The 24,632-nt window shown below is 33.1% G+C and overlaps 1 protein-coding gene across 1 annotated transcript; it reads right to left on the minus strand.

The window, feature by feature from the left end:
- Positions 1 to 8,250: 8,250 nt before the first annotated feature.
- On the minus strand, positions 8,251 to 10,616 carry LOC142544573 (GABA transporter 1-like). Its single transcript, XM_075651612.1, has 7 exons — positions 10,281 to 10,616; positions 10,057 to 10,179; positions 9,810 to 9,904; positions 9,524 to 9,710; positions 9,313 to 9,443; positions 8,928 to 9,143; positions 8,251 to 8,648 (listed from the first exon to the last, which is right to left on the minus strand). The coding sequence occupies exons 1-7, from the start codon at positions 10,477 to 10,479 to the stop codon at positions 8,271 to 8,273; spliced, it is 1,329 nt and encodes a 442-aa protein (XP_075507727.1). The 5' UTR covers positions 10,480 to 10,616; the 3' UTR covers positions 8,251 to 8,270.
- Positions 10,617 to 24,632: the final 14,016 nt, after the last annotated feature.

The following is a 24,632-nucleotide window of genomic DNA, read 5'->3' on the forward strand; positions in this document are numbered from 1 at the left end:
TGCTTCACACCTCATTATCCCACATGCTTAGTGGAATCCTCACTGCACTTTATTAATTTATTAATTTAAGCCTTTGAGTTAAATAAAACATTGTGAATCCCAATAAATCATGAACTACCATGGATTTGGTGAGGAATCTGACACTGTAGGAATTGAAAGTGAGTAGGTTTTTGTTTTAATTTTAAACCGAAAATGATTGATTTTTAAAATTGAAATGGTGGGAGAGAACATATAAATATATGATTTATAGAGTTGGATAGTTAAAAGGTAATTTTGAAATTATAAAAAAAATTCACAAATGTATTAATTATTTTAGAGGGTTTAAGTTCAATCAATTACATATATAAGCACTGTTAGTTGGGTTTTCTCCAATAATCGGCCTAAAATTTCAAGGAAAATCTTGGGACAAAAAAATTGAAATTTCTTAATACTAAGGTGTTCTTATGAAATTTGATGTGATCTAAACCATTCTTACCTCCCGTTTTTCACTTTTTTCTTTTGACTCGATCTCACGTCAGACTATGAGTGAGAAATTGCCAATCTGGTTCGATTTTATGTAACTATGGTTCGGTTTTTGAAATGTCTAATATGATAACTAAATAATTTATTACGATCTAGATTGTTTTTATAATATTACGGTTTGGTTTATATGGTCGGTTTATACGGTTTTAGAAATAAATTCAATTAATTCATTATGTATCCTTAAAAAACGTGTAAAATAATCATTTAAATTCAGTTTCTATAAATTTCGTTCGGTTTTTCGAGGTTAGGATTATCTAATTAGGTCTATTTCAGTTAATTTTTTTAGTGAGGTTAGGTCATTTAAATTTTGTTATTATAGATATGCTAATTGTGTGAGTTATAAATTAAACTCTTTTTAAATATATATAAATATTTTTGAATTATTTTTAAGTAAAATTATAACTAGTTATGCAAACTTAATGAATATAAAAATATATAAATAGAAATACATAAATATATATTTGAATTATTAAAATTATATTTAGTTACTAATCATCTAAATATAAATAAATTTAATTTATTTACTTAAATATGATTTAAACGGTTTGGTTCTATTTTGACTTACATAAAACCATAACCAAACTATAATATTTTCGATTTTAGGTTATAAAACCAAAATAAGAACTTTGGATTACGGTCCACTTTGCGGCTTTTTCTGGTTTGAATTTTCGATTTTCCGGTTTAGATCATATTATTCTCAATCCTACGTGAGACGGTCTCATAGATTTATATTCGTAAGACGAGTTGATCCGATGCATATTTATAGTAAAAAGTAACATTTTTCACGAGTAAGGTCAAGTCAGAGACTCGTCTCACAAAAGTAATCAATGAGACAGTCTAATAGGAGTTTGTGTTTTTTTTTACACCTCATATCATCTTATGCAGTCAAATAATTAAAATAAACTGTTCCAACATTAAATTTTCATAAGTTATCAAATGTGTCCTACAAATATTAAGATGTAAATGGAGCTCTTCAGGGGTGTCTGAGTTGATAAAGTAAGATAGCGTATGACCAAAAGTCAAAAGTTTGATTCTCCTTACCAACACTTTTTCGGACGAGCCTGTGGCATATGGCTTGCACAGTACGATTTATCTGACTAGCATGATTTACAGGCTATCATGTTAGCCCGATGATTTACCAAGTATTTACTAAAAAACAGTGTCCGCGGATTCCATCATATGAAAAAGATGTAAATTAAGTTCAATGTATTACAATTATATATATATATATATCGTGGGAATCCGTATTCATTAACATTCGATGTACACTTTGTCAATCTCCGTACTAACGCAATAGTCCGTAAATTACGTTAGTCAAGAAAATAAACCACACTACACAAGTCTTGTGTGACAAACTCGTCCGAATATTGATAGGTGAAATCGAATTTCTAACCATTGATCAACACGCTCATCTACTTCACAAACTCAAATACACCCGTAGAACTTGCAATTATGTTGGTCCTCTTCAACCTTATATCTAGTATTATTTTAAGCCTTTCTCTATCCAGTACGTAGAACTTTACAGTGTGTATTAAAAACGTTCACAAATTCCCAAGAAGTAATTTTAATTTTCTACCCACATTCGTAGAACATAGGAAAGGACTGACATTATCATATATCACCTAACATAATATACTATAATTATTTTATGTTATTATAGAGAATTAATGCAACATTATTTATTATCACTGCTATTATTGTTGTTCTTAAATGAAAAAAAAGTACATATTTTATAACAACTTTACGAATGCTATTCTCAATCAAATTACAATTTACATTAATTGATCATTCACAAAGTTTGGTTAGTATTATCGGCGCTCTTAAATTAATTTCACCAAAGTTCCATTATCAATTAACAATAAATTATTAAAAAATATAACAACAACAATAATAATATAAATGGGTGGAGGTGTAGCTTTATATATATATATATATATATATATATATATATATCTTTTTTTTTAATATATATATATATATATAAAACTCCACTATACTTGGAAGTCGTAAAAATGCTGGCAAAATGCATGGGGCTTCTCAAACTTTGGGCACACATGCAAGCTAACTCTTTTGTGTGTTTATGTGTGGAAGGGAGTGATAAAATAATGAAATGTTAACGGTAAAGTGGATGAAGCAAAACTATGCAATTATTCCAAGTCGCAGAAAGTGTACATAAAGTGGATGAAGTAAATATATGCAATTATTATGTTTTCTGGTGAATAAATAAATATTGACAAAATATATAGTATTGCCATGTTTATCTATTACAAAATTTATAACATGGATGAAAAAGAAAAAAGGGTTCGAGTTTCTTGATGATCCCTGTAATGGATGAGAATTACTAAGAGCATACGTTGTTTTGTGGATTGTAACAGCGTTCAGGACATTTTTTCTGTCATTTTTTGATATTATTGTTACTTAATTTATATATAGGTCGCATTTTATTTTTCATTTGTCTAGAATATTGTCTGTGGGAAAAAAAAAATAAAATTAAATAAGTTCACATAATTGAGACAGGGTAGTGTTATGTTTGTTATTTCTTGTTATTGTTACTCTCACTAATTAATAGATGTGGATCCACTGCTGTGGGGTAAGCATAATATGTATTGTTGTGCGTTTTTTATACCAGTATTTGACTCATGCGATGTATAAGGGTGTTCAAATTTTGATTTGAGTCGAAAAAACCTAAATCCAAACCGAAGGGACCTTGAATCGAACCGAAAACAGAATTTTAAATTCGGATATAAATGTTAAAACCGATGTTTATACGGTTTGGTTTTGGACTATATTTTTTGTCAAAATCGAACCGAACGAAAAAAACGAAATTTAATTTAATTAATAATTTTATTTATATTTTATTTAGATTATATATTTTAGGATATGACATTTAGTAAGTTAAGAATTATTTTTGTTATTTATTTAATTTAATTTAGATTTTATTGAAATAATTATATTTTAATTACTAATTTAAATAATTATCAAACCAAATAAACCAAATCAAAATAACTGAAATTTTTTGTTAGAAAACCGAATTGAATCGAAAGAGAATAATTTAGATATCGGATTATAAATTTTTAAAACAAAAATAAAAAACCGAGAACCGAACTCACTAACGAACGATGAGTGTTCAGAAAGAGAATGAATGAACACTTACGATTTAAAGCTTTCTCTAAATCATGTTGAATTAAGCAACAATAAATTTGTATCCCAGTCGTATAAATATCAGTAAGCTAGCAACAAAGTTGTTGTGCAAAAAATAGCATATTGAACTTAAAGTGTTGATACTTCAACAGGTTCTCAAATCAGTAACTTAGAGAGTGCTTAAATAAAGTTTGTACATGATTTGTTTATGGAAGTTCGAAGGTAGTGTAATCCTTTTAGGTCTCCTCTCATTTTGTTTCCAGACATATAGCACTAGAAGACTTTGAAAATTACAATCAATTTGTAAACATTCACTCCAACAAGGCTTAAATAACAGGTAGCTGCAACATATCTTCGCCTTTTCCAAAATAGTATAGACAAGTAGTGTGCATGATCTGACACTTGATAAAATCCAAATTTATTCGTTTGTGAGAAAACATTCTCTATCACTCGAATACTGAGTGCATAATACCGATCAAGATTTCGGCAAAGTAGATAAGCAATCCTCTTATTTTCAATTTAAGCGACCTTTAGAAGCACTGAATTGTCAAGGGTACATATTTGCTGATTTGATAATTCAGTTTTATTTTTATTTTTTAAATTCTCTAAAACTTTATTTTAGAGTAAATTTCACTCTTTTTGGTGATATCAAAATAAGGCATATATCATAGACAAGCTGAACCTGAACTTGAACTGATAAAATTTATATTATGCTCTCGAAGATAGATCAAATAGGAAGAATATTTGGCATTTAACTAAAATTTATCTGTCTTTCTGTACGGACATTCTCTCATGATGAAGTTGCTTCTACTTCTCTTTCTTTGTCGATTTACCCAGTGTAAGATATCAAAACGTTCGAGGAACCGGTAACCCTCTCTTCCGCTACTGGTGGAATGTTGTGTGATCGCTGCGACCGTTCCTTGTTCCCGTCGAAAGTAAGAATTGAGGAGCGGTCAACACTGTGTGTAGTAAGGCCTAGCTCACCTCAACAAGGAACAATGATTGATTGCACGCAGTTGTTATGAAAGAATTGTTCTGATTCAATACAAACTGAATCCCCTATTGATTAATCTCCTCAAACTTTTGAAACAGATAAAATCTCTATGCTCATTGGGCTCACTAGCTCCTTGGCTCATTAACTCAGTCCTAACTCCATTCACTTCATCCTTTTTGACATCAAAACATCCTTCTTTTAAGTTATAAAATTCATCACATCCTTAACATGATCACTGACTCTATCAATCTTGCATGAGTTAATTCTCTCAATTTGCTCCACAAGAGTGATGACATATCTGTTCTGGTCAACTTTTAGATTATCCAATTGAATACATTATGATCGATCGTATACACGAGAGTGAATAATTCCTTTATCCCTCGATATTTGAAATCTCTACCCTTCGATTTTTAAATTTTTCAATTAGAGTAGATGTCCTGTAAGCCAACTGTTGACTATAGAATTTATTGACTCAGTTATAATAAACAATACTTATTTTAATATAATTCATTATTTTATGGTTTGTTATTTCTTTATCTGTATACCTATGTGATCAACATATATAAATACCTTGATATTTTTTTACTTTAATACAAAAGAATTGTAATTCGATGTTGAAACTCATTTATAAACACTGTATGATCTAAATTCGTTCCTAGTCGATTCAGCCGCCTAAAACATGGATAAAGGTCGCTTGAGCTCAGACTAGCATATGTGATGTTATGTACCACGTTTCTTGGTAAGGACATAGAGATGTCCAAACATGCAGATGAATAGTCATATGATGATTATAACGAACTGCACTCCCTAGGACTTTCCAAATGGTTATCATTCATCGAGAGGATAAGTCCGTGGTTATGATCGTACACCATTAGTCCTTATGACCCTGGGACAACACTGAGGCTCTATATGCTAGGGCTGTACTTTGACTCGTTTACCGACTCCAGGAGGATCATCAGGTGGCGAGATTGGGTACAATGCCTATATTGTTAGTTAGATAGTTCAATTATATATATATTGTTGAGGATAAATGGATTCATTATTTTTTGGCATAATTTTGTTAAACACCAAAAAGGAGAAATTGTTAGAACATTTTAAGTTTTGGTGATTGAACAAAATTGCTGATCCAACGGATAATTACATAACCTAATCGAACTGAATTCAATGAGGAAAACTGAATTTTAATAAGAAGAAGTTTCCTAAGAAGCCTAACTGAGAGCCAAACATATTCAAAGTTGACTGATGAAGCCCAAATGACAGTTTATCTAGTCGATCAGTCAGTCCAAATCCATACATTTCCTGAAAAATCAATATAATCAATGAAATTATCAAAGCCCAGCAGCTGAAATAGTAGATAAAACTTTTCGTACTGACAATAACTGAACCTTAACAGAATGCCAGGTTTCAGCGCACAACCAGAACATGTCAGAAAGGACTATGACATGACAACAACTACATCTGCATTTGGAAACATATACATTTTGAAAAGATTACCGTATTAAACTATAAATAGATCGGTTGAACAAGTTCTGAAGGTTACACGGTTACATCATTTATCTTTGAATTATAAAAAAACAAATTGAGCTTCTCTAAAGAAACTTTTCGTGAGCCAAACTGAAATAGTCAGCACACGCTGATAAATCATTATCTGATCATTTTGAAGATCAAATTTGTGCTTAGAATTTTTCGGTAAGAAATATATGTAATTGAGAGTAAGAAGTCTTACTGCTTAAAGTGTTTAGAATGAAATTTTACTAAGAATTTAGTTTGGCGATGTAAGGCCTACTGAAGTAGGTGATATCAAATCGCTTGTAATTATCAAAGTATTTTATCGCAAACTTTCTGTGAGAGAGAATGGATGGCGTATGAGTTTTGAAATCTCCGAACATCCAAAAACAACATTTTCTTATTTACTTTTCAATCTACCTACCTTTCTACTATTGAGCAAACCCCAACCGATTTTCTTGATAAGTCATTTGTTCAACCAGTTTCAGTAAGCTTATTTCCGTATAGTTCATATTGATTGATATACAGGAAAAAAAATACAATTTACAACTCATTAAGTAAGAATGTTACAAAAATTGATATAGAGAATGTCGCAGATGGTAGTTTTCCCAAATATCGTTAACAACTTATATTAAATAAACTAATCTATATGATATTCTGTGTATTAGGCCCTAATATGTTTATAACTTAATTTTTGAATAATATATGAACAATAATTTTAGAAAATAAAATCCGAAAAGTAAAATATGACTATGAATTTTTGAAAATTTATATTAAATAAACATTGGGATACATATTTTCCTTTATCTCTAATAATATTATTAGATAAACAATAAATAAAAATGGTGGAAAAAGTTCATACCAGACTAGAAACTCTAACACCAATAACGACAGGGGTGTCAATTCGGTTGGGTCGGGTTGAGAAATCGTACTATTCAAAAATTGCTCAACTCGAACCCAACCCGAACTCGAGCCAACCCGAAAACCCTCAAACCGAACATGAACCCGAATCAACCCGATCAACCCGTATAATCCGATTTTGAATTTTTTTAAAGAAAATTAAAATTCAAATAATAATAATAATAATATTTTAATTTAAACACATAGTAACAAAATCTCCCATATATATATGATTTAAATTTGAAAGCCTAATTGTAGAAAAATAAAATATATTTACTAAATCAAATAAATAATTATTTAAAAAATAAAAAATGTTCAAAATAAATATTAAATTATGAAAATTTATGATATAAATATACAATAAATATTTTTTCAGACATAAAATGTATAAAAAAAATGTAGGCAATATTTATTAATTATATATTTTTTTAAAAAAATTAAATTTTCGGGTCAACCCGAACCCAACCCAACCCGATTTTTTTTTGGTCAGCTATCGGGTCCAACCCGATCTGACCCAAACCCGAAAACCCCAAACCCAAATCTTATTTTTTTCGGGTTGAACCATGTCGGGTTGGTGAGTCGTGTCTGATTTTTACTCTCCTAAATAACGAGTCAAGTGGGGGCCGTGTGTATCTACGTACTGCAATTGGCAATTTTCTTTATATTGGTGGGTTTGAAATATTACTAAGATATGGACCAATAATAAATAAGTCACACCAAATGTTTTGGCCCATGTCCTCCTAAACAATTGCCCCTTAGCTTTGCGGATCTATATTTAGAGTCTCCATTTGGATCGGTTTAATTCTCTCCTAAAAACATAATGATGTCAAATGGAGAAAACGAGTGCTTGCTGAATTAAGTTGAATACATATTTACTTTTTGTTGAGTTTACCCATTATAGAAATTACAAAAAACTTGTGTGAGACGATGTCACAGGTCGTTTTTTGTGAGACGGATCTCTTATTTGGGTTATCCATGAAAAAGTATTACTTTTTATGCTAAGAGTATCACTTTTTATTGTGAATATCGATAGGGTTGACCCGTCTCACAGATAAAGATTCGTGATACCGTCTCACAAGAGACCTACTCTTATGAAATTGCATCGACTGACTGATCCATTTTTGGTATGTTTTGCTATTGATTCTTTGGATCAAAAGTAGCCCTTTTGAAGGACGACCTTTGAGTACTATTGAATTTTATTTGATGGTTACATATCATGAAAGAGCTTGTAAGTTTTAACATCTTCAACTATGAATCTAACTGCACCAACACAGCCCAACACTGCAACTATTGAAAACCAGACAGCAATGATAATGTTAAGGAGCAACACTGCATGCCTAAACTTCCCAAACTTGGCGGCCATCTTTCCGACTTTAATGTGAGCTAGAACGGGAAACACGAAGTCTAATGGAGTGAATCCAATAGCCCCACAGATGCCAACAAAATCCACAAAAAAAGGCATGGCTGAGGCAACAAGTGTTATCAAACCAATGTAAATTGTCGTATAAACCAGACGGTAGAAAATATTAGTCTTCCTATATGGTGTTCTCCCTTCGAGATATGCATAAGTAGGTCTGCAGTAAATCTGTTCAACATGAGGACAAGAACATAGTAAGTATGTCACATCCAGAACTGCTGAACTGAGACTCTACACAATGGCTATGTGACCGTTAGCAACTACTTTATATGCGTTCACGAAAATGAGTAGCCACAGTTGCAAGAAAAATTAGTCATGTAACCTTGTGAATATTATCAAAATTCTCTCGTGAATAGAAATGGACAGACAAGGGTACTACAAAGTACTAGCTGATCATATGTTACTGGGATACGCTTCTATTTTTCTTGGTGAGTTTGACATGATTACCTGAAAGCATCCTGATATTTGAATGACTGCGAATAAATTGGCCATGATGATAGTCCACATGGGAGTTGTAAGTGAAGCCACAATGTAAGGCTGGACGTCGGAACCGAATGCCCAGAAACCAGAGAAAGCTAGTTGCCAGTAACTTAAAACTATGATAGTATATGCAGCAGATACACCTTTGTACATGTTCTTTTTCGTTGGATTTTTCACTGTATTCTATCAAAATTAGCACAAAAAATTAACCAATTTCCTGGGATTTCACCATGGTCAGAATAAACATATACTATAGGAAATCTGGCTTCCTATTAACATACAAACAATCATATGAAAACCAATTTCTTGCAGTTGTGTACTACCGTATCGAAATGAAGTGAGAGTAGTTTACTTGTATTTCAGGGAGCATTGCATCTCCAAATGAAAAGGCAATTGCACCAAGAGCATTAAAGGCTTTAAAAACTCTGGTAGATGAGGTGCCTTGCAAACTATGGCTAATCAATTCTCGATTCATTTTCTTCCCTGGATTATTTTTCACATATAACATAAATGGTTACGTTTTCTATAAACCATGAGACTCATTTTCCGAGAATGAAACTCACCGTTGTAAATTGTTACGCCGATGGTGGTACCAGCAAAACCAATTGTACTTAAAGTACACAAGGCATTCACCCATCTCAGTGAATGAATATCAGGGAACTGAGACAGAAAGAGCTCAAATGCTCCAAAGAACATAATGAAATGTTGCAGAGTCAAGCTACCATCAGGTTGATAATACTTGTATATTGCCTATAGATAAAATTAATTTGAAATCCCAGTTTCATGATTTTGCCTTCTTGTTCGAAATCAACGGAATTCGGTATTGCTTGAGGTGTGATTGAGGATTACCTTTAGGCTGCTCCCGGCAGCAATTTGAACAGCAATGTTATTCCCCAAGGAAGCTACCTGCTGAAAAAATGCAATAGACCAGTAACCCAATGGTCCTTCAAGATCAAACAAGAAACATATGTCAAGTCAAACATGGTAAAATTATAATAAGATCCAACATTCTGCTACATTTTTTTTCCAAAAACAAAAGGTGTTAGAAAACATCAGAAGCACAGAAAGATTTGCAGATGAAGAAGAAAAGTGCTACCATAAATGCTCCGGGCAAGATGCCGGTAAGTAGTATGTTTCTTGCCATCCCATCTCCAAAGGGAAGCAATCAGTAAACTTGAATACCACGTAGCAAGAGTCCCCGCCACTAAACTCGTCACCCCTGCGTCCAAGAAACATCAAAATCCACCAAATATACAACATATCTCTATCGAGAAAAAATATACAAATGATGAAGCACCTGTTAAAGAGGGTGTTAGTTACCGAGAGGCCAGCCAAGAGACGCAACGGCGAAAGGGAGCGGAGCATAGGCGGCGGGGGTGGCGATGGTGGTGGCGACGTGGAAAGCGGCATGTTGCCAAGTGCCCGTAGGTTCATGATCAATCGCGTCTGAAGTTGGCAGTCGCCGCCAATCTTCTTCTTGATTTGGCGCTTTGTCTTTTACGTTGGTTTCGGTCGCCATTGGGAGCTCTGCAAACACAAGGAATCCAATTCTGTACCGTATAATTAGGAACTTGAAGTGTAAACTACAACTTCATTGAAGAAAAATCAACTCAAGTGGAGGTAAGATTGATCCAGAAGTTTGGTTTTCATTGACTTTGATCGGTTGTGGTTGAAATTTGTCTTTAATTGTGTTCATATTTAATTTTAAAAATTATATGTTTTTCATAATTCAGAAATATAATTATATTTATAAATGAATAAACAAAGTCAGATTTAAAAATTACTGTTCGGAGTTGACCTTAACTATATATATATTTTTTAAAATAGAATAGAATGTCATGAATTAAAAAATAATAATAATCCGTAGGAATATTGCTATTAAAGTCCTATTTGGGCCGAAACAAAGAAAATTGCCTTTTCAAATATTAACAAATGAAAATATTTAAGGCAGATCAAGCCCAAGATGAAAAATCGACAGGATCTGTAGCCCAATAAGAGGCCCAATTTGAAGGCAATCCGGCTTGGGTCTCACATGTGAGTTTATGTTACCTTGGATATTTTCCTTTCCATGTTCTCAATAAGTGATGAACACACAGTTCCCAAAATCATTTACACGATATATTTGACACAAAGAAAAACAAAGAAAAACTTCGATCAATTGCAATATTATAAGTTTTAAAGTTTGACAAGTTAATCCGCAAGAGAACTGAATAACCTAACTGATCGAACAAATCGAGTAATCATATCTGAAAACTTCGTTTGAACTGAACTGAAAAAAATCTTATCAACTGAAATATTCATGACTAATAGCACGTCAGTTAGAATTGATAATGTCCAGCTGAACTGATCGGTTGATCAGTTGTCTCCTAATCATTTGAAGTATCAGTAGACAGACTGACATATCGTACCAAAGAAGAACAGACAATCTGAATACCTCGTACTACTGTCAGATAAAGTAACTAGACGACGATTCAACAAATATTTGTCATTAAATGCATTTAAAACGACCGTTGGGATCGAAGACTATATATAGCTGATCGAATCAGTTGAAGAAGGTTGGTGAAACACACGAAACGAACAATCTGCAATCTTCAATCAGTTGCGATACAATTCTTGAGTATTTTCTCAGTTTACAGATTGCACACTCAGGTCTAAACTCAATGTATCTATTCGTAGCATTCATGTTACCAGTTAGATCAATCCAGTTAACTACTGTAAAATTATTGATAGACTCTGAGTTTTAGTTTGGCAGTGTATAAAACCAATTGAAGTGTATTATTACAATATGTTATAATATATCAAAGTTTTTTAGTAAAAACTAGGGATGTAATCGAGTCGAGCCGAGCCGAACTCTTGAATGTTTGAGCTTGGTTCGTTTATAATCGAGCCAAGCTCGAGCTTTATTTAACGAATATATGCATGGCTCACGAGCTTATTCAAGCCTTTATCGAGCCTAAACAAACTTAATAAATATGAATTATACATTTAAATTTTCATTAAATTAATTAAAAAGTAAATTATATATTTAAAGAAAAATATATTATTCTTATTAAAATCTGTAAATTTATTATAATAAATAAATTTAATAGATTTTTCTATATATTTCATAAATAATATGCAAAATCAATAAATCAAATATCAAAACTATTATTTTTTCATCTAAAAGATTACTCATGAACTTACCAACAAACATGTTCACGAGCTAACGAGCCGAATACTGTAAAGCTTGAGTTTGGTTTGTTTATCTTAACGAGCCTCATTAAACGAGCTCAAACGAGCTTTTATCGAATCGAGCTTCGAATAGCTCACAAACGGTTTGGTTCGTTTACATCCCTAGTAAAAACATATCCTTGTGATAGAAGGGGTGACGTGAAACGTCCACTACTCGTTTTTCTTTAAAATATACTAGAATTTTGTTTCCACCTAAGCATTCGGGTGAAAATATACATAAATATATTTTAAAGTACTTTTGAACCATTTAAAATAAACCAATCAACTATTATTTGAAAATCCAAAAGAACGCATTTAAAACATAAAATCGTAAATGTCAACCAACCCTAAGCTAACATTATTTCAAAAATAAACTTAACTCTAAAGTCCCCTCAAAAACCTTTCAAAAACATCATAAGTCATAAAATATTTAAAGTATTTTAAATCTTAAACATAATTTGCCGAAAACTAGCGACGATCCTCGGGTTGTGTGCACCTTCAATCCAGCTAGTTCAACCATCAAATCCTCCATTAATATCATGCTCACATGCATCGATCACATCTAGTGAGTTCATTGACTCAGCAAACTTTAACCATGATAGCAAGTAATACATATACATTCACAAGCAATAGTGAAAATACTTTTAATAAAATAGCTTTTCCTGAACATAAATTTAAACATATTTACTTTCATCATATTTGTATATGTTTTTCTTTTTATTGAATTCAAATCCTCAATTGTGACTTTCATATTAGATGTAGATCGATAGAACCATCTACGTATTATCACGGTACCAGGCGACGGGGACATCAGCGACTCTCTCACCCGTCAACTGAGTTTTGGCCTTACATATCATCGTATCATCGTATTAGTCACAATCAATTCATCTCCTTCAATCTTTCATATTTCAATCAATTATAAAAATTCATGCATATATAAATCAATTTCTTTTAAACCAAGCATGCAACATGTCTTTTAGCATTAACGTTTCATCATAAAATTCCATAAACATTTTAATTAAACATTTAAACATTTATTATAGCATTCAAGGCAATGTCAGGACGTCTAACATTTTTCAGGTGTAAAATGACCATTTGCCCGTGAAACACTAACTTTCTTAATTTATCCTTAGACCTAAAAACGACGATCAAAATCATTCCAAACTTAACATAACACCTTAAATATACCCATAAATATTTCTTAGGCGCAAACTTAAGCTTCTCGACTAATTTTTCAATTCGTATTTAAACTTAAATGCACATCTTGATTTTAATCTGAATTAACTCGAAATTTAACCAAACTTCACCAAACTTTAACCATATCTTAATAACACCTAACTATACCATATACAACCCAAAACAGGCCAATTATAACCTTTGAATAAGACTAGAACCTTGCTGGAATTTTCTGCACATAATATCCTAAACCCTAGTTTGCTCGACCCTTAAGCCCTTTCGTTCCTAGCCCTTGGCCGACCCAACCAGCCCTTATGTCACCTTCCTAAGACCATGACTAAGCCCCTTAGACCTATGTAAGCCAGCCCTAGTGAGCCATGCACGAGGACGTACATGGTTCTCCCTAAAGCCTGTGGCCACAGCTAGGTTGTGCCCTAGCCATGTGCCTTCATTAACCAGCCATCCCCTAGCCCATCTAGGACAATGACTAGACCCTATTAGGCCCCTTAAACATGTCGCTACAGCAGCTGGTTTTCGCGCCCTCATAGGAAGCAAAATCGAAACCCTAGGACTCTAAAATCTCATATTTTCGTTCTTCCTCTTGCCCTCTCCTTTCCGGCCCTTAAACATGTGAAAAAATATCCCTTCTAGTAACACTACCATGGCAGCCCCTTTGTCCATCATAATCAAGAGTTTTGAAAGATGAAAACTCTAGTTTTATCATGTTTATGCCATAAAAACGAAAATATATAAAGTGTATCATGTTTTTCATGCAATCATGTAACAAACACATAATATGGTCTGAAAGATGAGTGAAGAAATATTAAGGTGCGACTTTGCGTATATTACGCTCGAAAATCAATTTGCGATGCAAGGAACATCGACAGAGAGGAACTTTGCTGAATTTTCTTCAAGTTTCACGTGAAAAGCCTTCAAATTTGTGTATGTTCATGTGTGTGCTGGTGGAGAAAGAATCATAGGGCTTTTAGAAGAGTGGGCGTGAGTTTTGTGTAGTGGGACTAGGTTTTGTTGGCTTTATTTTTTTATATATAACCTACGGTGCAAGTTTAGACCCACTGACATAGTATAATAGGCTCATTAGTTATTATTTAAAATATTTTTGTTTAGGAAAGTGTATGAAAATATTAGCAGAGTTCTCAAAAAGTCCCTATTTTTACCGAAAATCAATTACCGATATAAAATACGACTCGGCGTATAAAAACAACTCAAAACACCTCATTTTCGAAAATTCATATTTAAAATACACCACATATTAAACAATTAAAAACAACTATTTAATAAAATATTTTCCCTCATATAGTTCTCGGTTTCCGTTACTCGATCGCGTCCCGAATAATCTTTAAAAACACAGTTCTATGCATTTTAATATAAAACTACATTTTAAACATGTAAACATGTCTACCATAATCAATTTATGCAATTAAAACAATTTAATTAAAATACATAAGAAATTTGATAACTTGCATGCATGTGGTTCATGTGGACCTTCAAATTTTCGCGATGTTACATGACGTAAGAGCATTTGAAGTCTCCGAACATCCGTAAAAATTTGTGTGTTAATTTCAGTTATACTATCGGTTTTACATTATATCGTTCCTCAGTATTCAATCTATATTTCAGTCTATTTCGCACTATTATTAGTTGACTGATTTGTATCGATAAACAAGATTTCAGGATCAATTCCTCAAAGAAATAATTCATATTTTAAAAGGGAACAAAAATCCAGAGTGTTTATTCAATCCCCTTCTAAACACTCCAACTACCTTAACCGATCCTATCATGACCTCTTTTGTATGCATATATACACAAACTATTGATAAATAGATAAATTGGAACATAAATTATTATACATGGTTTAATTAATATATGATGCAACTTAAAAATCAATTTTACTCCTCATCCAAATTACTAATAAGTTGAATATTGTTATTAAAATTTAAGTAGATACAATTATATACTAATAAAATTACAATTTAATATATCTACATACATGAAAGTCTGGATAAATTGTGATGGGCCTGTTTTTTCCCCGATTCCTAGTCACCAAAATACACGCGTTCCATTCTTGTTTCTCCCAGACACACGTGTTCTACGCTAGGTTCTCCACTAAGCAAAGAGGTTGTACTGTCAAGGAAATAGTGTCTGTCTCAGAGGTGTGGTGTTCGGTGCTCTCTTTCCTTTCGTTCTTTTTCCATTCTGTTTGCAACTCTTTCTTCCCAAACTTCTTTCGTTCCCTCTCTCGTACGCTGTTAACCTTCTTCTCAGTCAGCATCTGCCTTACGCCCACCTCTTTTTATCGTCTTGTGCGCGGCTCAATCTCCGCTGCTACTCTCCTTCGCCTCGGAAAGCGATATTTGGGTATGTGTTTGCCTTGGATTTGCTTGAATCTGGTTTTCCACTTGTGTTTTCCCCCCTACCCGACGTGTTGTTTCTTTTGAATTTCATAAGCATGTATATAACTTTTAGACCACATTCGAAAACACCTGAAACCAAGATCGATAGTGAATTCAGAGCAAAATAGGTAGGAGTCATTTAGTATCAGCATTCAATAGAAAGGAAGCAATTAGGAGTTCATAGGGATGAATGAGCTAGAAGTCAATACCCGAACCCCATCACCCTTGCCACCTGTTGCGGCGCATCGTGCTAAACATGGTTCAGCCTCAACATGTTGCAAGGATAACACATGCTCTGGTGCGCTCTTGACTCCCTATTTCACACCCCACAAATTACTCAGTTAACACACTGCACTTACATAAAGGTAATAAAACCGCTACCTTACTTCAAAGCACTTACGTTTATTTAACATACATTTGGATTTTTTTATAAAAACAGGCCTTTCACAGTGTGTTTTCGTTGGATTTGCTTAAATATGTTTTTTTACTTGTGTTTTATTCCCTACCCGACGCGTTCTTTCTCTTGCTTTCTTTTTTTATCTTAGGTGTCGTGCAAATTCGAGGTTATGTGTTTATATGTCTTCTTATGGTTCTACTCACGTTTTTTATTTTCAGGGGTTTGAAGCAGCGATTGCCATTTTGCTGGGGAGTGCGAGAGAGAAATATGTGAGTTGGTCCTACCGTTGTCTTGCTCCTAAAATGAACTACTTTGGTAAATGGTTTGGTTTGATAGTTTGCTTGTGTTATTTCCCCTACCTGCCGTCTGGTTTACCTAAAATTTTTTGCCCTTAGTGTTGTATATATTCGAGATTTTGTGCTTATATGTTTTCTTTTGTTTTGTTCATGGGTTTTAACGTTTACGTTTTTGACTTACTGATCTCCTTTCTGTTGGGGAGCGGTTAAAAAAATAAGTGAGTTGATTATACTGTTGTCCTGTTCTTACTTGTTCCTAAACAGAAAAATTGCGTTTTTTATGATTTTCGTTTTTTTACTTCGAGATTTCGTACTTTTTAAAAATTTGATATCCTGTTCTGCATGCTTGTGTTTTCTTATGATTTGCGATTTTTTCGATTTTCCTGTTTATTTTTTACCACTTTGCTCAGCCAGGAACTAATTTGGATTTTATAGAAGGGGTTTAGAGTTTTTATTTTGCTTGTAAAAGGTTTTTAAGCTAATTGTTTTTTATCTGCTAAATTCGCTTCCGTTTTATTTGAGGAAATAAACCATTTAGGCTATTTTATTGTTCTTTTATTTGCCGACAAGAAAATGTATAATTTTTCTTTTTTCCGGGAGTAAAAAATAATGCGCTTTCAGGGAAAAATGGTTTATCGGTCAAAAAAAACACTAAATGTCGAACTTCGGTGAGCCTTTAGAAGTATAGTTTCTTCGAATATTCAGCGTTTTCAAATCTTTGTTAATTTACTAGACGGTGGCAGCTGGTTTGTTTTGATGGTAGGCATTATTTTCGCGTTCCTACTAATTTCGGTGGTGGTACTTTGGTTCTGCAAAAAACTCTGTTTTGGTGATAGGTATTACTTTCGCGTTTCTACCAACTTTGGTGGTGATAAACGGTTCAGAAACAGCCTCTCTCTAAGCAGTACCACTGTCACAAGCACTGTCAGACAACTAAGAATTTTATATTTAATTTGGAATTGACAAGACTTGTGTGTCTGTTGTTTGAACGAACGGCTAAGTAACTGCGGCATGGCGCAACGTCCACATCATTTATTACCAAAAAAAGAAATGCTGCTATAATAAATCGGCAACCTATATATTCAAGCTCTCTTTACTATACAGCTTATGGTTATAACTTCTTTTGTGTGCTTACCAACTACTTCCTTGTTATTTTGCTGTGCTCAAACACTTTTTCCTTCTGTTAATATGCAGATTTAATTTGGGTTTGCTACATTGTATTAGCTGTGTCACCATTGAGAAGCTTCAACAAATAAAACCTATGGCTATTTCTTCTACTCGCACTACGTACAGGTTTGATAATTTATTACGAAGTTATTAGTTCATATTTCAGCACTCGTGGCCTTTTGCTATATATGTTGATTTTCCTGTTTATGTTTATTAGTATACACAGCTTTTGATTATTAGCTTTTGTCCTGCCAAATCATATGCTATATTTCACTTTGGTTTTTTATTTTCTCTTGTCATAGCCAGCTAAATCCCACAGTTTCTTATATCGGTATGCTAATAGTCTTAAGTTTAGATAATTTTGATTTGCTTGAAACTATAAATTAGCCATGATGCCGCGGACAGAAAAAAGAAAACTCAGTAGGTATAAACATGGCTAAGACCTCTCATAAACGAAAATATGCTTGTGTAAATGATCGTAAGCTAGAAAAAAATATGCATCGACGCAAACAAAATAAGTCACATGGTTTGCATGAGCTGGACGTAGAAAATTCTAAGGTTGACCTATTATTGTGTATAGCAAGTGCTCCAGATGTGCTACCTAATGTGCCAGATTGTAAATATTGTGGTGCTCGGCGGATATATGGCGAACCACCAACATTTTGTTGTTCATCGGGAGAAATAAATCTTTTATGTTCAGAAATGCTTTTTGATTTGATTCAACTCTACATTGGTAATGATGACGATGCAAAAGAGTTTAATACGTGCGTTCGTAGTTACAATAACATGTTTGCTTTCACGTCAATGGGAGTACATTGCGACGAAACTTTAGCTAGAAGAAATGCTGGAATTTATACATTTTGTGTACAAGGCCAGCTTTATCATTTTATAGACCAATTAATACCGCCAGACAACAAAAATCCAAAAAACCTACAGCTGTATTTCTTTGATACTGAACACGAAACGTCTAATCGGGTGTCTATTAATTCAAAATTTAAGGAAAGTCTTACAGAAAAATTAATTTAAATTTTAACAAAAAATCCATACGGAAAATTTTTCCGCAGTTTGAATTGTATTGAAAATTTGAACGAATATTAGATTGCTCTTATGGCTGACCCTGCTACTAATCAACGAGTTTTTAATCGACCCATTGTGCCTCAGGTTGCTGGAATATGGCTAGAATCTAACGAAGACAATCAATACATAGGTCAACATATACAAGTGTATCCAAAAAGCAATTGCCCTCAAATAATTAATCATTACTTTGGTTGTTATGATCCTTTGCAATACTCTCTCATATTCCCAAATGGAGAATCTGGTTGGCATTGAGACATTAAAAGATTAGGACCAAACACAAATGCAAATGCAGCCTAAGCCAACTTGTAGTGGTCAAACCACCAATTGCATAGAAAACGCAACCAGCACAGAATTTTTTATGAACACTGAAGTACAAGGTACTTTTCATATAAAATTTAAGATCTAGTACACATTTGTTATGGCATTTTGTCCTTAGCAATCCTTTTTTTTTTTGTAGCTTCAAAAAAAAAAACAGGACCCAACATTCAAAGGTGTTGTGCCGTGAATATTAATATTATTGTTACAAGTTGCAAATAAGAAATAATAATATGTCCTTCATACTGCATATTGGTAGGCTTTACAACAATACATAGTTGACATGTATATTAAAATAGAAACCTCAAGGTTAGAATTTTTTAGAACTTCAAACATGCAAAACCGCTTACGCAATGAGGCCTACAATGGGTTATTGGATAGTATTGCGCAAGGACGTGAAATAGGCTCCGACATTGGAAAACGTGTAATATTACCCACGTCACATTGGAGGCCCTAGAGATATGCGTAAAAGATATATGGATGCTATCGCTTTAGTTCAACGTTTTGGTAAACCTGATATTTTTTTAACAATAACTTCAAATCTAAATTGGCCTGAAATAAATGCTCTTTGCCTTCCATCTGATGAAATTCAGAATAGGACTGATTTAATATCCAGGATTTTTCATGCAAAACTTCGAGTTTTAACAGATGAGCTATTTAAAAAGGATATCTTTGGCCATGTTATTGCGTACACAAGCATAATAGAATTTCAAAAAAGAGGCTTACCTCATGCCCATTTTCTGCTCATTTTAAATCAGGCTGCAAAAATGTTTCATCCTGAGGCGTTTGATAGAATTGTTTGTGCAGAGTTGCCTGATCCACACTCTAATCCATATTTGTTCTCATTAGTAGTGAAACATATGATCCATGGTCACTGTGGTTTGCTTAATCCAGCATGTCCTTGTGTGAAAAAGGCTGTTGCAAATATCGTTACCCTAAAGAATTCTCAAAAAACACTAGATATGGAACGAATTCATACTCGATATATCGTCGCCGAAATGAAAAAAAAATGTTATTACTATAAGGGGTGCGTCACTTGATAGTCGTTCCTTACAGTCCATATTAATATATACAAAGGACATGACAAAATTTTATATAGATTACATGAAAATGAACAAGAACACATTGTTGATGAGGCAAAGAATTTTCAATCTGCTAGATGGATTTCACCTCCTGAATCTGCCTGGTGAATTTTCAGCTTTGATCTTAATCATGTACATCCATCTGTTATATGTTTAACGATTCATTTAGAAAATGAACAAGTTGTAACATTTGCTGCTAATCTATCATTGTTCAGCATTGCTAACAATCCAACTGGTTAAAAAGTCTATGTTAACACAATTTTTCCACATGAACAAATATAATAATTACGCTCAGAAGCTAAATTGCTTTTATGTCGAATTCCCTTAATATTTTACTTGGCACAGTGATTCTAAAGAGTGGGAACCTCGTAAAAAGCAGGAGGTCATAGGTCGAATTTTTAGTTGTCGTCCTTCTGACAATGAAAAGTTTTATTTAAAATTGTTGTTAATGCATGTCAGAAAACCAGTCTCTTTCAAAGATTTAAGAACAGTCAATGAGGTAATCTTCACAATATTCAGAGAAGCCGCACAAATGTTAGGCCTAATAGAAAATGACAACACTGCTGATATTTGTATCGAAGAGGCTGCTACTTATCTAATGCCTCATTCTTTGCGATAATTGTTTGCTACTGTTCTTGTTTTTTGCTACCCAAAAAATCCTATTCAATTATGTCTAGAACTTTGTGACAATTATCTTTACTCCATGGGGAAAAAATTGGATGACTTTTTCCATATAGACAAAGATGTAAGCCAAAGTTTTGATGATAGCTTAGCAGAAGAATTACAATCTGAACGTGACATTACTGTTCCTGTGGAGGACCTATTAGCTGTTGAGCAATTAAATTTAGAACAAAAAAATGCTTACAATCAAATCTTACATCATGTGCATAATGATCTACCAACTGCTTTCTTCATTGATGGCCCTGGAAGCACTGGAAAAACTTTTCTATATAAAGCTCTTCTTGCTACAATTCGCTCCGCTGGTGACATAGCAATTGCTACAGCAACTTCAGGGGTTGCAGCATCTTTGCTTCCAGGAGGTCGAACTTCTCATTCAAGATTTAAAATTCCTTTAGAGGACAACAATATCAAATCCTATAGTATTAGTAAACAAATTGCATTAGCACATTTAATAAAACTAGCAAAACTCATTATTTGGGATGAGGCTACGATGGCTAGGCGTAGTATTATTGAAAAATTCAATGAAATGTTACAAGACATTATGGATTCGAAATTATTATTTGGCAGCAAACTTGTTGTATTTGGTGGCGATTTTCGTCAAACCTTGCCCGTTATTCTAAAAAGCACAAAGGATGATATTATAGATGCTTTCATTGTTATGTCACCATTATGGAATCAGCTACCTAAAATAAAACTCCAAATAAATATGCGTGCATTATTTGATTCTAACTTCTCATCTTCGTTGTTGAAAATTGGTAATGGGATTGAAGCTACTAACAAAGACAATGAAATTCAAATCCCGTCTGACATAAACATCCCATTCACAGATGACATTACGTCTTTGAATACGTTAATAAACATCGTGTTTCCAAACATTATTGATTCTAATTTAGATATCTCTTTATTTGTAAAACGCTCAATACTTACAACAAGAAATGACTTTGTTCACGAAATCAATGATGTTCTTATAAATAAATTTCTTGGCGAAGAAACTACCTACTATAGATGCGATGAGAACACAAGCAGTTGTGTAAAACCAGACCAGGAAGATTTATTCCACTGTTTAACTCCTCAAGGACTTCCTCCACACAAATTAACTGTTAAAATAAATTCACCAATCATGTTGTTACGAAATATTAATCCAACTGAAGAGCTTTGCAATGGTACACGTTTACTTTGCAAGGGTTTTAGTAAAAATGCTATCTATGCGGAAATTTCAGTAGGCACACATGCAGGAAAAACCCGCCTTCATTCCTCGAATAACGTTGGAATCTCCGCATGATGATTTTTCATCTATTACGTTTAAAAGGAAACAATTTCCAGTACGTTTATGTTACGCAATGACTATTAACAAAGCACAAGGTCAAACTTTAGATTTTGTTGGTATTTATCTAAAAGATCCGGTTTTTTCACATGGACAGCTATATGTTGCATTATCGAGAGCTAAGAATATGGATCAAGTAAAGGTACTTATTAGACCACCAACACCATTAGCTCAGAGCGTTAAATGCACTAAAAATGTAGTATACCGTGAAGTTTTGGATGTTGCACATGCTTATTGACGCAGGTTAGTTTTTATCTTTCTTATCTTTTTATTAACAAAAGCATTGCGTACAAAAAATTATTAAACATCAATGTATATGCTTTTAGTCTATTAAAATAACACTGTTAGCTCTACAAAAAAAGGTATGTCATAGTATGCATAATTCAAAATTAGAGAATTTTTCAGATTAATTATGCATACTTGTATGTGAATTATTCATGAACATTAACTTCTCTTATTTTTTTACATTCAGACCACTAGAAGAGAAATGTACAACTTTGGCAAATCTGAAGCCACATATCCTCAACTGGTTTGTTAAGAGTATTTGTTTCTGAAAAAACTCCAATTCGTTTCTTAAAATGGGGAAGGCAACAAAAATTATTTTCATTGACAAAGAGGTAAACTACATTTTAATCCTTGAAAAAAAAATTACATTGAACCTATTTTTTATGTTATCTATTTGTTTCTATAGAATGGAACCATGCAAGGAATTATATATGACCAGGACGTTGAGCAGCTGGACAAATTATTTCAATTATACAAGACATACTACATCGGGAATGCTAAAGTTAAAAAAATAACTAGCAACGCACCAGTTTTTGCAGCTGCAAAATATCAAATGTTGCTTGGTAGGAGTACATATATAAGGCTTGCAGATGAAGAGGAACAGCTGCCTACTGCCCATGCTTACCAATTAACGACTTTTGCACAATGTCCTGAGTTGGCAGATGTGTCAAGTAAACAAATCAGCTAAGTTCTTCTTCCGATTTTCTTCTTCATCATACAAATACATTATATATAAATTTATTCATGTGGTTCACCGTTCCAGACTTATTATGCAGCGTAATTCATGTTTTCCCTCCACGGTTCGTTGAGAAGACAAAAAGAAATTTACAAGAATTTGTAATCGTAAATGAAGAGTAAGCTACTTTGGTTAGAAAAACTTAATATTACTTGTTTCATCGGAAATTGTTTTAAAAAAAAGAACATTTACTGCTCTATTTCATTTTTTTACTGATTATCTAAAACAAAAATTTTTTTCTCTCTACTTGATAGGCGTAAACCCTTCCTCACCTTATGGGAAGAATTCCTCCAAACTCAAGCACTTTTTTTGACTCAAAATGTTCACTCTTCCTCTGATTTTAGGGATGCGACTTTCTGTCAACACATTTTACGGTACAATCAAATCTTTTTGATTTCACTGTGCAAAAAGGAAGAATGCTTTTTTCAGAACTATACATATTGTGTCGTATATTTTGCACTTTTGTACCTAATAACATTAACTTTAGCTCATTTAAATATAATAATATCGTTGTAGGATTATCCATTGGAACAGTACCAAACAGCACAATCTTATTTGATCCTCCAATATAACAAGCTGAACTACTAAAACAATGGTAATTGCTAAGCTCATTAATGCCCATGTTATTTTGTACGTTCATATTTATCTTCATTCAATTGTGATGTATTTGCTATATGAAATGGATTTTACACTTTAGTTTCCTTGCGATATATTGTGGATACACTCACAAAATGATTATGTTATCTTTGTACCATAATAAATCAAAAGATCAACAACACATTGCATTATGGTACATCAATTTATAAGAAGCAAATCCTGAACAAAAAGGTATGCTGAATGAACAGTTGTTTTGTTGTCTTTGTTTATGTTTTCCTCAAATTTCTGTTTGTCTTTTCTCTCATATTTACGTTCTTCCATAGTTCTCAGAAATAAATAACTAACATAAAGCCATTTTTTATAGGTTTCAAAGCAATAAAGGATATATTGAAAGTGTTGTTTCCCAGAAATTGTATGATAAAGCCAACCAAGAAATAGACCAACCATTTGACTCTCAAATCCGCAAAATCAGTCAGATCCTAAGCCTGAATGAAGTTGTAAGTGTGTATTTATTTACCTATTGATTTATCTAGCTTTGAGGCCAATAAGTAGTTCGAACATATCCACACTTTGCTTCGCATGTAAAATCCTTTTGGATCAAAGCTAGGATAACAATTAAAAACTCGGAAAATTGTGTATACTTTCTGGCTTGTCCAGATTGCTCTAAAGCTTGTGGGGGTGCATACAAGTATGAGTTTACATGTTTTTATTGCAACCATACTTTCCCAAGCAGGGACGGATCCAGAAATAAGAGTTGGGGGGACTTGAACTCAATATGATAAGTTATATATTATTAAAAAAAAATTACATTATATCGTTCAACGAAATTGTGCTCTACGAGATTCTTAAAATCATCAATAATAGAATTTACATCAATATCTTTAGCTAAATCTCGTTCAATATAGAGTGTCAAAT

Source organism: Primulina tabacum, chromosome 1, assembly GCF_025594145.1.
Source record: "Primulina tabacum isolate GXHZ01 chromosome 1, ASM2559414v2, whole genome shotgun sequence".
Taxonomy (NCBI): Eukaryota; Viridiplantae; Streptophyta; class Magnoliopsida; order Lamiales; family Gesneriaceae; genus Primulina; species Primulina tabacum.